The 16,767-nt window shown below is 39.9% G+C and overlaps 1 protein-coding gene across 1 annotated transcript in view; it reads left to right on the forward strand.

Moving 5' to 3' along the window:
* The window catches only part of mast1a (microtubule associated serine/threonine kinase 1a), a gene marked incomplete at its 5' end in the record, with an annotated part of 91,529 nt that overhangs the window by 33,304 nt on the left and 41,458 nt on the right, over positions 1-16,767 (forward strand). Inside the window, 4 exons of the mRNA XM_080520216.1 lie at positions 9,029-9,121; positions 9,631-9,702; positions 10,217-10,289; positions 15,865-16,025. Coding sequence (XP_080376342.1) covers positions 9,029-9,121; positions 9,631-9,702; positions 10,217-10,289; positions 15,865-16,025 — 399 coding nt within the window. The remainder of the gene's footprint in view (positions 1-9,028; positions 9,122-9,630; positions 9,703-10,216; positions 10,290-15,864; positions 16,026-16,767) is intronic.

Here is a 16,767-nt window from a genome sequence, read left to right on the forward strand (position 1 = left end):
TTATTAGTGCGCTTTATTTCTAACTCTGGTCAATTCAGTGTGAGTTGACTAGAATAATTCATATCAGGTTTAAGGTCAATAGCAGAATGTTTTGTTATGGTATGCATGCAGAATGATGAGTTTTTACATGAACTGGTAGCTCGCAGTGTCTTTACATGTTTACATGTACTCTCAGACAACAGCAGGATCTTCATGTTCAACTTCAACTTTGGACAGTTTTCTCCATGTTGCACAGCAACTGTAACTCCATAATATACATAGTTATTGACATGATCACAGTATGCGTGTTATGCTAGATTGCTATCACCACCGTCACGTCTGACCAATCACTCTATGGTAACCACCGGCAACAACGAAAAAGCAAAACAATGACATTGTCTTGCTTCCAGCGGCTCATCGTCATGTAAACTGGGTCATAGGAATGCATTTAAATGCTCTTGGCTGAAAGTACATGAGTGTGCAATTGAGCACACAAGTTAGGCCCATATTATCAAGATTTTAAATAAAACACAGCCTAAAATCTGAGAAAGTTCAATATTAGGAAGAGATTTTAAAGAAGAGACCAATTTCCCATCTGAGCAGTGAGTTTCACAACAGAGGAGCCCGAGCAGCAAAATCGGACAACTACTAAAGGATCTCAGACATTTAACAGGATCTATATCTTCTGCAGAGAGGCCTTCTTCTCTACTGCTCGATAATCTGCTTCACTACGAGCAAGGCACTAAGGTGCGACCACACCTGACTCTATAAGGAGATTGGGCTGTTACACTCAAATAATTTATTTGTTGGTCAGGACTCCAGGAGACATTTGAAAAGTAAGAGATACAATATTTACTGTTTCAATATTAAGCTTAAATTTGAACATGGTATATGTCTGAAGATTGTTCGTGTTATAAATGGGCCATTGTGTTTATGAGTGAGTAGCTCATGAATTGATGATAAATTCTTGTATTTACTGCATTCCCTTTATCTTGTGATATGAAATCAAATTATGACAGTTCAATGTTATTTTTTTCTCTATATTTTTTCTTATCATGTGGGCATGTGTTATCGGAGTGGGTCTATATACACTACAGCTGTTTGGAAATGGGAAACAATTACATATGAACTGTTTATATATATATATATATATATATATATATATATATATATATATATATATATATATATATATATATATATATATATGGAAACATAAAAAAAGTACTGTGATCTATATGTCTAAAATATATTATCATCATAATCAAAAGGCATTGTTGTCACTAATCCTATTGTTGCTTTGTTGTGTTTTCAATCATGACCTCTTTGTGCTCTCGTAAGCCAAGTGAAGAATTTTAATTAACTCAAATTACCCTTCACAGACAACCATTACACAGAATATGTGACAATTCTTTTGTGTGTCACAGTTTCTTCATGTGAGTGTCCTTGCAACTGAAGCATTAAAAATGTTGTTTTTATACCTTTTATGGATTTGTTATTGTTGGTATCATGGTTATTGGTGTACTGATTGTTAGACCCTTTTTGACAGTTTTGGGGCAGCGTGAGGCGTCTGACCTCGTGCTTTCCTCAGAGTGTGTGTGTGTGTGTCCATTCACACTGTGTGCGTGTGCGTGTGTGTGTGTGTGTGTGTGTGTGTGTGTGTGTGTGTGTGTGTGTGTGTGTGTGTGTGAGAGAGAGAGAGAGAGAGAGAGACGAATGGCCTGACGCCAGCCAGAGGCCTGTGGGGGGGATAATTGCACATCAAAGCTTCTGTACGAGTCATTACCACAGATTTAACCTTTGACCCTACAGCAGTGGAGCCTCACAACCAATGACAGCAGTTGGTTTGGGTTGTTGGAAAAGCAGGACATGGGCTTTTTTTCAGTTTCTCTGTATTTATGGTGGTCGTAATGGAGGTAAATCCTAATTTTACCACATTGATGTTATCGCAGGTTGTTTTTCTCATACTTTTGGGGGCATCCTAATTGTTGCGGGGATTATACTCCACTTATTGTGATGTAGTTGAATTCGGATTCGTCACTTTAATTTAATTTTAAGTCTTTGTTATATTGATAATAATTTTGTTAATTACTGAGTCAAGAGCAGTGTTATATTGATCCATTGTTAGCATTAGGTGTGTATAGATAGTATATCAGCTTCAGCCATGACAAAAAGCAAGTTATCGGTATCAGAAGCTATAAGAAGTTATTGTGTGTCTGTAGTGTGGGCTCATCTCGTTGACATGTTTCATTGGCTTCCTTACACATCATGGAGTCATGTGTCTTGTTACACATTGTCACTTAAACTTGTTTAGTTTCTGTCAGATCCTTTTAGTTGGTAAATGTCCCTCTGTGTTTGTCAGCTTCCATCTGCCTGGAAGAGTTCCGTGTTTCTTTCACAACTAATATTTGCACTTAGCAGAAACTAAAAACCTACATTCTTGATCGTGGAACAACTTCTGAGGTGGTTTTAGACCTTACTTCTGCAGGCGCACAAGTTATTTAAATTGCGGCGATACACAAGCACCTCATACACTTTGTTTCTATCATGGTACATTTTTTTCCTCAATTACAGTTTGTAGACTAGTTGACCTTATACATATCAATGTCACAGCACGTATACAACACATTTATTTATTTAGTTAGTTAGTTAGTTAGTTAGTTAGTTTATTTTTCAGGGACTATGTACAAAAACATTCATCTTGAAGAAAAGATGAGTCGTACAGATTTTAGCCGTAGTTTATTTCCATCTGCAGTCCCCGGGCAGGCACACAACATAATAATACATATGTACAAATATAACATACAGTAAAAATGTATAACATTAGCACTTACCATTCAAATGTAACACCTGCTTTCATAAGAATAACTACATATATTAAAAATCTTATGGAACACATTAGACAGAAAAACACATAATATACATTATGAATATAAACTACAGTAAAATCAGTAACATTATTGTTAACATCAATAATAACCATTAAAATTCAACACCTGGATTCATAAAATTCATACAAAATACTAAAATACATTATACAACAATACAGTGGACAATTAAAATAGACATCAGCAACACGTTAAGTGTTACTGTGGTATATTAGTCCCAACTTACAGCAAACGGATTCCATTAGCTATTGCATGGAACTGTTTTTCTTCTTCGTGTTGCAGATTTAGTCATGGAGTATAAATCTATTAGTAAAAGGCAAAGCAAACAAAAATAACTTGATTAACATTGCTGCCACACAGAACAAAACACTTTGGCATCCTGTGATAATAGAAAGCTCTTTGCATTATGTTGTGTTGTTTGTTTTTTATGTTAAGATAAGTGACCCAAATTACCCAAATTCAGAATCACCGGAGTCAAATCGCAGCAGACTCTGGGTGAAGGCAAATTACAGTTTGTTAATCCATCACTATGTCAGACAAAGTCAGACACATTCACAATCACAAGCAATTCAGAGTGACCAGTTGACCTTTTTGGACTGTGGGTGAAAACTGGAATTGTGTATATGTTATTTACATAATCAGAAAAAATACATACTTGTAAACAATATAAATTAAATCATGCTAATTAACCGTATTATTTTTTTTTTTAAAGGACAGTTGCTGGTATGAAGGACCTGTAGTAACAGGCCCTTGACTACCACCTTCTTCCTGGGATCCCCCAAATGTCACGACTTATTTAATGTATGTGTGACAAATAAAGCATTCTTCTTTTTCATACAAATATAATAACTTATATGATGTTAAAATATAATGATAAATTCTTCTATTTTGTGTTGTTCTGTGATAGTACTTCTCGATATACCATGATGCGAGTTATTACACAATATCATTTTACATTATACTTTGATATTATCTCATGATGGAGTGTGATCATATTTTGCCCATTTCAGTAGGTTTTTGCTTTTGCAGTGAATCACAATCAGAGCAAGAAGATCTAAGGAAGAGTTCAGAGAGACGTTCTTGATCCTCATCCTTTCTGCTTGTCTTATATTATGTTGTTTCAGCCTGTAAATACTTGTTTCCCTTTTAAGGCCATAGAATCATGCAGCCATTTCGTCTCTTCTTTTAAGCTCTCTGAAGATTTTGTTCTTTGTTATTGTCTCAGTCAAAGATGATTTGTTTAAGTTTTAGTGGCCAGTTGTTGTTGTGATCATCTTGTAAAAAAAGAAAACTTGAAAACATATTTGAGAGTGTGGACATACATCTATGTCCCTTTTACTGAGTTGTGTCGGTGTGCAACCATGAGCAGTAACTCTCGTCTCTTAGTGACGCATTAAAAACAGGTATACATGATGTTGTCAGTTTATAATGTTTAAAGGCGTCTCTGTCTCTGTGATGGTTCAGCGCCACCCAACCTTAGTTAAGGTACCGTGAATTAGAAGATGAAGCAGATGTGACAGTGGCATGATGGTCTGCACAATATATACAATTAATTAGCAAACTTTCTCACAGCTCTGACCCGTTTCCCTTTTCTCTCCATTGCCATTGTGGTGATACTTGTTTTCGAGGCCACCTGGATGCAAACACCTTCTGCACCCTGCGAAAGAAACACAAAAAGCATATTTTGCTTCGCATCATTTGACAAACTCACCCGGATGCAGCTGACACCATCACACCATATGCACTTCTCTTCACGCCGCTGCGTATTAAAACGCTGTGTCACCCCTCACGGCTCTCCCGTTGGCTCCTGTGGCCATCGACAGAGGCCCACACAACACCAGCATGCGCCATTGACCCCAGTGAATCATTGTGTGTGTGAATGACAGCACCACACACCTCAACACAACTCCCCTGTCACACACAGATCGAGCCTGGGTGATGGATTACACATTGGATTATGATGGATTAGAGGACTGGCGTTCATATCAAAACACACACAAACCCTCATTGGCTTGGTCAACAGAGTCTGACTCACAGTGTTGTGGTTCACTGCAGAGTGAGATCACGTTGTTTGTGTTTTCTGGCTGCAGTTCTGAGCCGATGCAGTCTACTCCTCACCTTCATTATTTGTTTGACACAACTTGTCTGTTTCTTGCTGCGTGCTCGGGGTATAGCAGAAAACAGTTGGAGATGTCAGCGTTCACTTTTTGTGAGTGCAACTCTCAATGCGTTGCTATAGTAACAATGCACTTTCCTCTCTCGTTTGCAATTCATCTTTTCCTCTGCTTGATCAATTCATAATGGACACGGAGATTTTGTTCTTGATTAATCTAATTGGCTTGCATATTTCAAAGGAACGTGTCCTGTTTGGAATGAATCTCCGGGTTACTTTGGATTTTAAAATACATTTATGCATGAGTGCATGACTGAATATGTCCAAATAGCACCATCTGTCAGAATGCAGAGAAGGTAGCGCATGATGTCGTGCAGTTTTGTTGGGCTGTAAACTGACAACGTGTCTGTGCCTGACCACCAAACTGAGGCAGCTTTGGATTTATGATTCAAGGATGACAGCATACTGCATACAAACTGTTTCTATTTCAATTCACCACACACCCAGACCCACATGCACACATGCTCACCTTCTTAACCAGATTGGATGAGGATGAACCCAGGCTGCACAGCTACAACCGTGACAGAGTGATTTAAAGTCAGATTCACGCACATATTTCCTACACACACACACACACACACACACACACACACACACACACACACACACACACACACACACACACACACACACACACACACACACACACACTCCTATCTACTTTGCTCTCCCAGTCAAGTGAATCTGTAGCACACTGGTCAAAAGCCCTGACAGCCCCCTCTGGCTCCTCCTCTAATCCCCACTGACCAACTGCTGCTAATAATCAAGAAGGGATTTCGGTGCCAGACATGCAGGACGATTGAATGAGCGAGATTAATGTTACCTGCAGTTCAAATAAACTGTCTTACCTTATCTCTGCTTAGCTGAAGAAGGATGTGAGTGGAAACACAATTTTATTCACTTTCCTGTGATTTTCTGAGTTTTATTGCTCTCTAACTGAAGTCGGGCAGTAACTGTTGTTCCTGGAAGACGTTCATTTGTGTTTTTTATCATTATTTGGAAAGATATATTGTCTTCTATATTTTGCCAGATGTTGCATCTTGAAATTGATCATTTTATCTTCCCAACAGTCCAGTACTAATAATTTCCAGAGCTGGATTCTTACCCTAGCTGATCAGTAGTTTTCTGTTAAATAATTGTCTCATATTTTTATTGCAATAAGTTGGTGGATATTTAAGATTAACAACCATTACTGTCAACCTTTGCTATATCTTTGTCCACTTTCAGGCTCTGCAGCTCACTGTAATGGCATTAAAGGCTCAAGTATAGTGGTTCTGATACACAGGATGGTAGTTCAATCTCCCATCTGGACGTGACCAGAGCATCCCCAATGGAGGATAATCATGTTACATGGCAGATTCAACACGCTGAACCTTGAAACGCTCAAACCTTTCACTAAAACTTGCAACAACGTGACATTTCAACAGGGAAACTTAAATAATTCGAGAAATCTAGTTTTTACAATGCTTTTCTTCAGCTGTTCAGTCTCATCCAATGAGATAACAGGTCTATCCATCATTTCGTGGTGCTGTTTGGCATGTGAGATAATCCTGAGAGAAAAGGAGGTCTCAAACCAATTCGAAAGGTCTCTCCAGACGTAGTTGTCTGCATATCAGTCTTTCTGGTGCAATAGTAACCACTTAAATCAGCACCCAGCAAAGTTACAGTGTTCTCTGTTGAATGGTATAATTTTCATTCTGTTCAAGCTCAAAAACTTCATTCTCGCGACTGTGAGCTGCTGCTTAAAATAATCTGGTCATGCTTGTTTTGAGGCGGGCTTTGTGTAAAATTGCTTTTTAAATTGCTGAGTCAACAAGGAGTCTGAAGGCAGGCTGAAAGAAACTGGATATATTTCTTTACAAAAATATAGTTTTCAGGAGAAAATAGCACATGCATTATAATTGATCACCAACAGAGTGATGTTTATACTTGCCCCCCTGCTGTGTCTGTTGTATGTGCTCTTTACAGTTTCAGCAGAAATCAAGTAACAGCTCTGAGTTTGACCTTTATTGGTGTGACTGGCAGCTCGAATACAGAATAAGGAGCAGAGGCCCTATTTAACCCTTGTTGGTTTTTTTTACAGTCCAATTGCTTTGGGCAAGATGCCCTTTTGCAGCATTCATTTTAGATAACAATGCTGTAAAGCAAAAGGACTTCTGGCTTCATGGGAAAATTAGATTGCTTTTCCTTTTAGTGGGTTACCATTCTGTTTCTGTCTTTAATCATCCAGTCGAGTGCATAATGCTTTAAAGATGAGTTGGAGAGAAAGAATCAGTTTTCTTGACTTCACACTTATCAATTATTCATCATTTAGAGAGTTAATTTGGGGGAAGAGAGAATACATGATGAGCATAAAAAAAAAGCAGAATGTGGGGGGAAATGGAAGAAATGAAGGAGAACCACACGAGTGATGTATCATCAAATGATGTTAAAGGAATTTTCTTGTAATTGAGAATAACTGAGAGAACGGGGAAAGTCACAGAAGCTCGACATTAAGGATTAAATGTCCTTCCCTCCAAGATGTGGTTCGACACTTCACCTGAAAGTGAATCACTGCCATTTGACAGCTGGCTGGTATACTGGCGCTCTGTGGATGCAATGAATCATGAATCAAAAGCTAAGAATATGTTCTGGAGTGAAGCTTGTGCAGGGTATGCTGAAGTGACTCAGCTTTTGATTGAGAAAGAGCAGTAACGAAATGTGATTTTTATTCTTTCTATTCTTTCCCCGCGACTAAAACGAACGCGAGAGCGCAACCATGGATGAGGAAAAGTAAAAGGTGTTTATTCGACTTTCTTCACTTGAGCGTCGTTTTTCATCTCACCTCCGTCACCCTTCCCCCTTCCTTACCACTCTGCTCTCATTTTCTGAGAACTGAAGCAAAGGACTCGGTGAAGCCACTTCCAGCCTTCTGTCCAAAGCTAATGCATTTCTCTTAAATATTTCAATATGCTCCTTCTCTGTTCTGCAAGGTTGAGTACCAGCCGGCGCCCACAGAGGCACACTGCCACCGATAAAAATCTTGCCAGGGGTTTGATGTCTCGGACTGCAAAAAGAAGGAAAGATAACGGAGGGTGTGGGACTACTGCAAGAAAGGGGTATAGATTATAGATACAGGGTTTGTGTGTTATTTGGGATACTTCAAAATAACCAGTGTCTTCTGTGAGACCATGCTTTTTTTTTGGTTTCTTGGGGGGGGGGGGTTTCCCCCCCAGTGTGCGAGCACCGGGATTTTTCATCCACTTCCTGCACAGATGCAGAGCAGCATGTTGGCTGATGCAATGTGAAGCAAACCGTTTGTCAGATGTGGTTCTGCTCTGCAAAATTTGGTCTGACAGGCACTCACACAGACATGCAATGGCCTGTGAACAAACCTGATAACACAAATGGGAACAACACCTGCAAAAAAACCCACTTCCCACTTCATGAGTGGTTATGTAAGACAATATCCTGTGTTTCATCTCTACGTGTTCTCCTTCAAATTGTTCAATGACACATCCAGTGGTGATACTGGCAGCAGCAGCTGCATGTAAAGGCTCTTTATGGCTCAGTAATTCATTATGGGTTCAACTTATCCTCTGTGGTGCTCTTCGTCTTTCCCTCCATCCCTCAATCACCTGTGCCATTATATTCTATGGCAGCAGCCGTCGTGGGGATGGACCAGGAGGAAATTAAAAAATCTTTGTTGCTCTCCCCACAGAATGGGCTGATGTCAATAAAATCCTGTATTATGTCCTGACACATGTGCACATAAACACAGACATACATACTGTCCATATGATGAAAAGCAGACACATGTTTTATTCCATATTTACGTCGTGTAATAAATCAGCACATGGCTCAAAACGGTGTATTTATTAAACTGGGGGTTTCCAAGTTGTCTGCCAGCGATTGTCTGTCAACATTTCTATTGATACAGCAAAGAGAAATACTGAACTTGACTTTTTCATTAATTAATTCATAATTTTTGTATTTTTTTATGTTCCAGTTGCAGAACCAGTAACCGGAAAAGCCTAATTTTGACCAGCACATCGCCCACCCTGCCGAGGCCGCATTCGCCACTGCCTGGTCACATAGGTCAGTACAAACGCAATCAATTCTATTTTTTCTTTATTGTAAATGGAGGCCAAATGTTACTTTTGAATAACTCCTTAGATCCAGTGGAGTTAGATTGATATTTGAGTCTGCACTCACAAAGGTTGTCACACTGCCACCAAATGATGAACACAACACTGAATAATGTCCCAGAAACCTGCATCCGGATGAAATGAGAGCTTGTTCCTCATAATACTGCTGCATCGAGCTGTGAGCAGATGGATCAGCACTGAGATGTACTTTTTTTTCTTTTCTGTAGGTGTCACAAAAGTAGGTGTTACAGTGAATAAACACATCTGTTGTTTACATCAGTTCTGCTCATGGGCTTATGCCATCGAATGTTGCTGAACGTTACCTGCGAGGAAAAGGAAGGATTTCTTCCGAGACAGGCCGACTTTCATACTTACCTACCGAGTGTTGCTTCATTATCCAGTCTGATTACCCACAGTGTCTTGTTTCCCGTGCTCTTCTCTCCATATGTATTTCAATAGGAAGCAGTCCGTTGGACAGCCCGCGCAACTTCTCACCAAGCGGACCTGCCCACTTCTCTTTCGCCTCCTCCCGAAGGTTGGCATTCCTCCTTTGTTTCACACGATAAGTCACACATGCGCCGGTGCAAGAACAGTTGGGTTGAGTGTAATTGTTGCAAGTATTTTTGCCCACAAACACACACAGTGGAAGTCTTTAATGAACGCTCCCACTCAGTCTTAGACGTATGCAAAATAAAACCTCCCGTTATTATCCCGTCTCTGTCCCCGCCTGCTCCCGCTGTGACACTGTGACAGGTGCCCCACTGGGCCAAAGATGAATCAGGCGAGGTGACGGGACTTTGCCCAAACGCATACCCCCTCATCACTCAGTCAAGAAGAAGTGTCAGACGCAGAGTTTGCTGTAGGAGGTCTCAGGACGGAGGGAAGAAAAGAAGCACATGTGTAATTGGATAGATTGGAACAAAGTTAACTTGGATTGCTGCGGTGTTTCAAGAAACTGACATTGGAATTGACATTTGAGTTCTGGCTGTTTAAAGAAATGAAGAAAAACTGCCTTGTTTTCTTATAACACATGATTTCTCTTTTCTCAGAGCTGATGGTCGAAGATGGTCTTTGGCCTCGCTGCCTTCCTCAGGATATGGCACCAATACGCCCAGTTCAACGGTATGTTAAACCACAAGAAGTCATCTGCACAGTTGGAACGTCCATGCAGCTACCACATCAGGTTGACTACAAAAAGTTGATTCAGGGAGTTACTTTAATAACACAATTCCTAACCTACTGAATGCAATTCAATTTCAATTCCATACTGATAATTTAAGTCATTTATTAATTAATTTTATCGGGCGCTTTTACCCTTAATGTATTTGTAAATCCCATTTTAAATGGTTTAAAGCCCAGCGTTGTTTACATTCCACTATATTTTTCTTTCCTGAGCCTTTGCAGTTGCTTTCTTTCCTTGATTAATGCCTGATGGAGGCATTTAGAAAAGATTGAACTCCTGAGAAAAGCTCACGTGAAAGCCCTGTTGTTGGAGATAAGATGGAATTGCACAGGTTACTTTTTGGCCATAATTAACTTTGATAGTTGTGAGATGTTCATCGCCTGTCATCTTACCTGCATGTTTATATATTTTCATTAACAGATGTGCTTGTGCCTGCTACCACTTACGAGAGACGTACGTTCTCTTATGAGGCCTTTCCGGATACATGGATTGTTCAATTCAACCCAATTCCGTTTATATAACACCAAGTTCAGCATGGTCATGTCATCTGACTTTCACTGATTAAAAACGCAACAATCCCTAATGAGCGAGCAGAGCCATGATAGAGCGGCAAAACTCAATGTGATCCAGGATGAAAACTGTACAGAGCCAGATTCAGAGAAAGACAAGACGCCAACAAGTTGATATTCAGTGACAAATTAACCCACTGTCTTACAAAGTAGATGGGGGTAGGAGGCACAAGACGACAGAGAAAAGATGGCTCAAGCCACAGGAGACAGACAGGATGTTAATGGGAGGAGTGAGAAAGCATAGAGAGGAGCGCATTGGAATCAAGGTCTTATTTGAACCTTATATAGGGCACTCATTGAAATATTTCTACATTTATAACCTAGTACGTTGTTGAATCATATGTCAAGACTTTTCTTTTTTACTTTTGTGACATAAATTGATTACCTTCGATTTAATTTATATTGTGCAAAATATGCTGACATGGGTAAAATTGACCACAGGTGCTCAGATTTCACTATTTCTACCTTAAAACCATTTACCACTGTACCACTATACAACTATATATTGAGTGTTCTGTAGCAATGGAGCCTACATTAAATGCATTCGACGTAGGTTAGAAATTCAATTGCATTAACTAAGAAAATCATCTATTTCCCATTCATCATTAATGGTGGACAGGGAAAATAGTATCCATGGCTTTGATGTATTCACATGCTACGTATCACACAGAACAAAGTCCATCAGTGCGTGAATCCCATTAAAAAAAGAAGCAGTAGATGATTTAATCTACTGTAATAACTGTATTCTTCTGGCAGGATAAAACGTGTGCTGCTCTCCTAAAGACACCAGAGGCTGGTTTGACTTCATGTGATAGCTGAAACACATTATTTTAAATTAATCAACATATTTCCATAATATCTATAGTTTGCACGGAGACCATCCGGTCATTACTCATGATACCACTTAAGCAGTATATTGAATATAAATATGTTTCAGCCCTTGCACTCAGATTCTTGAAATGTAGGTCATTGACTTGATATTGCGATCAATATACGTGTATATCCATAAAGCGGTCTTTGGCGCTGGGCCTTTGTGCCGTGATGGCTGTGCATATATGGAAAGAAGTGTAGGAGGCAAATTATGAATCAATTTCTCTCTTACAAAGTTTTAAAAGCACTATATAAGTGCAGCTCATCTACCATTTATAGACAACAGAGGCTTTAACCATCATGTGACGACAGCAACTCCGGTTCACAGAGGGAGAAAAGCATTAATGGCAAGTTGGTGGTCGATGCAGCTTAAGTAGGCTTGAATAGTCACTCAAGGACACTCATTTTCAGTGTATGCAATATATCCATGGATAAATACAGTGAGGAAAATGGAAACGGATCATACAATAAACCTGGCTGTCACAACTTTCTATCAACTATTGGTTTTGAATTCACTGCAGCTGCTACAATGCTTTAATCTTCTTTATTGTGGGCTGAGGCTGTGTAAACGTGTCCTTCTATCACAAAGCATGTGGCTGTCAAATAAATATTACAATATTGCTGTATGAGCTGCGTGATTGCACTGAAATAAAATGTCACGTTTCTATGGGAGTTCAAAAGATGTTTTTTCTATATAATTTTTTATTTCCTTTTCCACAATATAAGAGTGAAAGCATATAGCGGTTCAAGACTTACAGTGTTGTTCATTCAGTCTTTACACGGAAAGAGGAAGTTTAGTGAATCTCAAGTGAGATTCCTCTTTTTGTTAATTTTTCTGCCTTTAAGTCATAAAATTATGCAGAAACTGTATTTGAGGTTTTTCATCTGCTGCGTAATTGATGAAGTGGTTTTTGTATCCTCTGCATGAATATGGATTGAATGCAAAAAAAAAAAGTGTTTCCTTGTATTGTCTGGCAGCTGTGGGGCTGGTGAATCCAAACGCTCTGACGTTGTGTTTGTTTTGTTCCATTTCGCTTTGAAATGTTTCACGAGCCACAGTTGCGGCCAATATATCCTGCATCCACACACACTCAGACCGACATTTTTTTTTGACTTTGTACTTACTGTTTTGAGTCTCAGTCAATTATGTTCAAACCTTTAAGATGCAGGAACGTGCAGCACATGTAAACCATCATTTAAATATTACTAATCAGCTGCTAAGATATGATCAACCTGATTTATCTGCAGCCTACGACTTATGACTTTCTGGGAAATATTGAGCAGGGATAATTGAAATAAAATGTACTCAATGTGCTGCTCCCATAGCTAGTCCTCAATCCGTCACGCTATCCACAGTGGGGGATGATAAAAAGGGGCTACGGAGCCAAATACAAGAGAGTGTGGGTGGAAATCAAAGATGATTTGATGCAAACAGAGAGGCGACAGCAGTCTTCACTTTTCTGCAAGTATTTTGGAGTATAAGAGGCGACTGAGAAAAATGAGCACTGCCAAGGACCATTTAGTAAATATTCCATTTGTGACGTGGACCTCAATGTGTATAATGCTCAGGTGGAGGTGTTGACTCATAATCTACTCCCCGTGTCCCGAGCACAACTGCTAACACTGCAGCTCCTTTGCCTTTCACACGTCATCTCCTTCATTAACTGCCTCCCATGCATCCTCTCACAGCTGTACATATACAGACACACACCCAGTTGGTGCACCATTCATCTATTTACAGGTAGATGAGATTGAAGAAGGTCCCCCCCTGTCTTTCTGTAGTCTCCTCCACCTTCATCACAACCCCATCCAAAAAGTCTGCAGTGCTCTGCTGGTTCATACATGGACCATTACTCACTTCATTAGTTACAGCGGGACCCTTGCATACTGAACAGAGTAGATGAAAGGAAGAGATGTGTGTGTAAGGAGGAGTTTTCTATATAAAGACGTAGATGTGAGCTAAATTTATGCAGCAAAGCTGCTGAAACAGGAGTGCAAACACTTGAAAGTGGAGTACACCATAAAGGAAGTGTGATTAAAGGAGATTGCACACTGTCAGAGCATCCCGATTCCAATGGGGTTTTTTTTGTCTTTGACATCCATTGATCAGCAGCCGATTGTGCTTGTTTGACGTTGTGCCAGCACAACACAGCAGCTTCATACCAGAGCTGTCAGAATGCTCCCGTATTAGGATTTTGTTTTGTTTGATTCACGTTACCGACTAGTTTAAAGTGAGCTGATCTGTTAACTGAAGGTTTGAAACCCAAAGAAAGTAAGAGCAACCTCCTTTGAAATTGTGTGGTGGCTTATTTTTTTCGTCACAAAGAAGATTCATACTTGGGGTTTTGACTAAAGCAGGGGGGGGGGAAACATTTTAGTTGAGGTCACTTCACAAGATCAGCTTTTTCTTAGAACAAATGAAAAGATATAAATAATCAATATCTTACTGGCACAACTTTCCGTATTTCCCCAGCGTCTCCAAACTCGTATTTATATAAACTCAATTTTTCATTAAAGTTCACTTGCATCATGCAGCCATATTTTATATATTTACTGGAAGATTTCTAGTTCGGCATATACTTCAGGTTATTTATTGATGACATCATGGAGGAATTGCAATGCCTCTCAAATAATGTTCAATCATGATGATTATGTGTGAATTATTATTATTATTATTGCAGAATCCTGAGGGATTGAGAAATAAAAGATATCGTGGCATGAAATACGTGCCGCTGTCATGTCTCGTATTTAGTTGGTTCAGATATCTTTGCTCTGTGTTTTGTTCTCACTTCAAAAAAGAAGCCACACTGCAGTTAGTTTGTTTGTTTGTTAGCAGATCAAGGCCTCAAGGGGCCTCTGATTGGTGGGCATCACTTTTAGCATAGCAGAGTTAACGTTACCACAAATTAACCGCAGTAACAGAGAAGTCCCACTCGAGCTCATTTCTGCTCTAAACAAGAAGACGAGTGTTTGCTGAATTCGTCAAACAATCCATGTTTTAAGTGTATTTTGATTTAAATTTCCACTTTATGCAAAAACGAATGATAACGCATGTAGATCTCAATGTCACGGTTTCTTCGACCATTTGCAAGGAAAGGGGGAAATATGATAGCAATACTACCTGTAATTGCACATATCATTTTTTTTTTTTTAACTGTATGCAGTTTATTTGAGTTGATTTTAATTCAAGCTCATAAGAACAGTCCAGATGTGCGAAAACAGAATGCACATCCTCATTTTAGTGTTTTTGCTCCGGCTTGCAACGAGCCAACACTTGAATGGAGTTTCTAATGGATTTTTATAGACGGAAATCATTCGGTGACGAAAGCCAGCCGCGGTGCCCCATTGGGAGAAGTGTTCATTAAGCCTCTCATTGATCCGGCTGTTTTTTTTCCCTCCTGTGCTGAAGAAAAATCTTTTGTTTCAGACCAAGTAGAGCTGCCGTTATTGCCCCCCCAAAGACATCAAACGCTCAAAGCAGCAATCAACTTTCACTTGGGGTGACTCTTTCATTCCCCGTAGTCTTTTTTTTTTTTCTTCTTCGTGTTTTTCGGTCCACATTGTTCTGTTTACCCTCCTACACTTAACTCCTTCTGGATATTTTTCCTTGATTCTCCACCTCTCTTTTCTCTCCTTTAAACTTATTTGCTTCTTTGTTTTTTTCCCACCCCCTCAAATAATAGTAAGCCTTCTCTTCTCTTCTCTTCTCTTCTCTTCTCTTCTCTTCTCTTCTCTTCGCTTCTCTTCTCTTCTCTTCTCTTCTCTTCTCTTCTCTTCTCTTCTCTTCTCTTCTCTTCTCTTCTCTTCTGTATGACTATCTATTTTTACACCATTGATGTTGCAGCTCATACAAAGGTTTTCAAAAGCAAAAATCAAACATGGCACGTTTGAGTTTTTAACCTCTCCTCTCTTTCATGTCTCTGGCCTCTCTCTCTCTCTCTCTCTCTCTCTCTCTCTCTCTCTCTCTCTCTCTCTCTCTCTCTCTCTCTCTCTCTCTCTCTCTCTCTCTCTCTCTCTCTCTCTCTCTCTCTCTCTCTCTCTCTCTCTCTCTCTCTCTCTCTCTCTCTCTTTCTAGTCATCCAGCTCGTCCCAGGAGCGCCTGCACCAGCTGCCCTTTCAGCCGACCATGGATGAGCTGCACTTCCTGTCCAAGCACTTTGGCAGCACGGAGAGCATTACAGACGACGACGGGGGGCGGCGCTCGCCGCATGTCCGCCCTCGATCCCGAAGCCTCAGGTGAGAGCGCGGTGGGGCACGGGCAAAATCAGGCTGAAACAGATGAGGAGCTCCCACCGCCAGGCTTCTGTCCCACTTTGATGCCGCTTATTTTTATAAATGTCGAGGAGAAGTCATATGAGGACACTCTGTATTTGCAGGGGGGGGGGGTTTCAGCCCCAGGACAAAGCCACTGCTTCATCTTTAACTAAATATTTAGCTTTTTACACTCGGGAATTATGTGGTGGTATTTTCATTATTCCTTTTTTGTAATTTGTTGAAAAGACATGAATAACCAAGAATATCTGTTACACGAAACTAAACAAAATGCACCGAGGCTCAACCGGCCAGGCGGCTATAAAAAGATATTTAGCAGCACTTCAAGTTTATGAAAGCAACATTTTCATTAATGTACACGATGAGCTTCCTTCTGTAATGACGAACTGCAAAGGGCTCTCGATCTTTTATTCAGAGCACTAATCTTGTGTGATTAATTTTCCGTGGGTCTGTCAGGCTTTTACTCACTGTAGCAACCATTCAATTAGAAGAGACTCCCTTTTTTATGTTTGCTTTTCAGCTGAATGACTGTATTTAATATTAAATTGGCATTTTGCAATTTTGGATACTATTTACTTGCTACATGTTGTTAATGTGGGGCAGCTGTGGATCAGTTGGTTTAGTGGCTCATCATACAAATCCAGCCCACGCCACTGGTGCGTGCGAGATTGTGACAAATCATAAAAAGTATTGATAGACACAAAGT

Source organism: Blennius ocellaris, assembly GCF_963422515.1.
Source record: "Blennius ocellaris genome assembly, chromosome: 3".
Taxonomy (NCBI): domain Eukaryota; kingdom Metazoa; phylum Chordata; class Actinopteri; order Blenniiformes; family Blenniidae; genus Blennius; species Blennius ocellaris.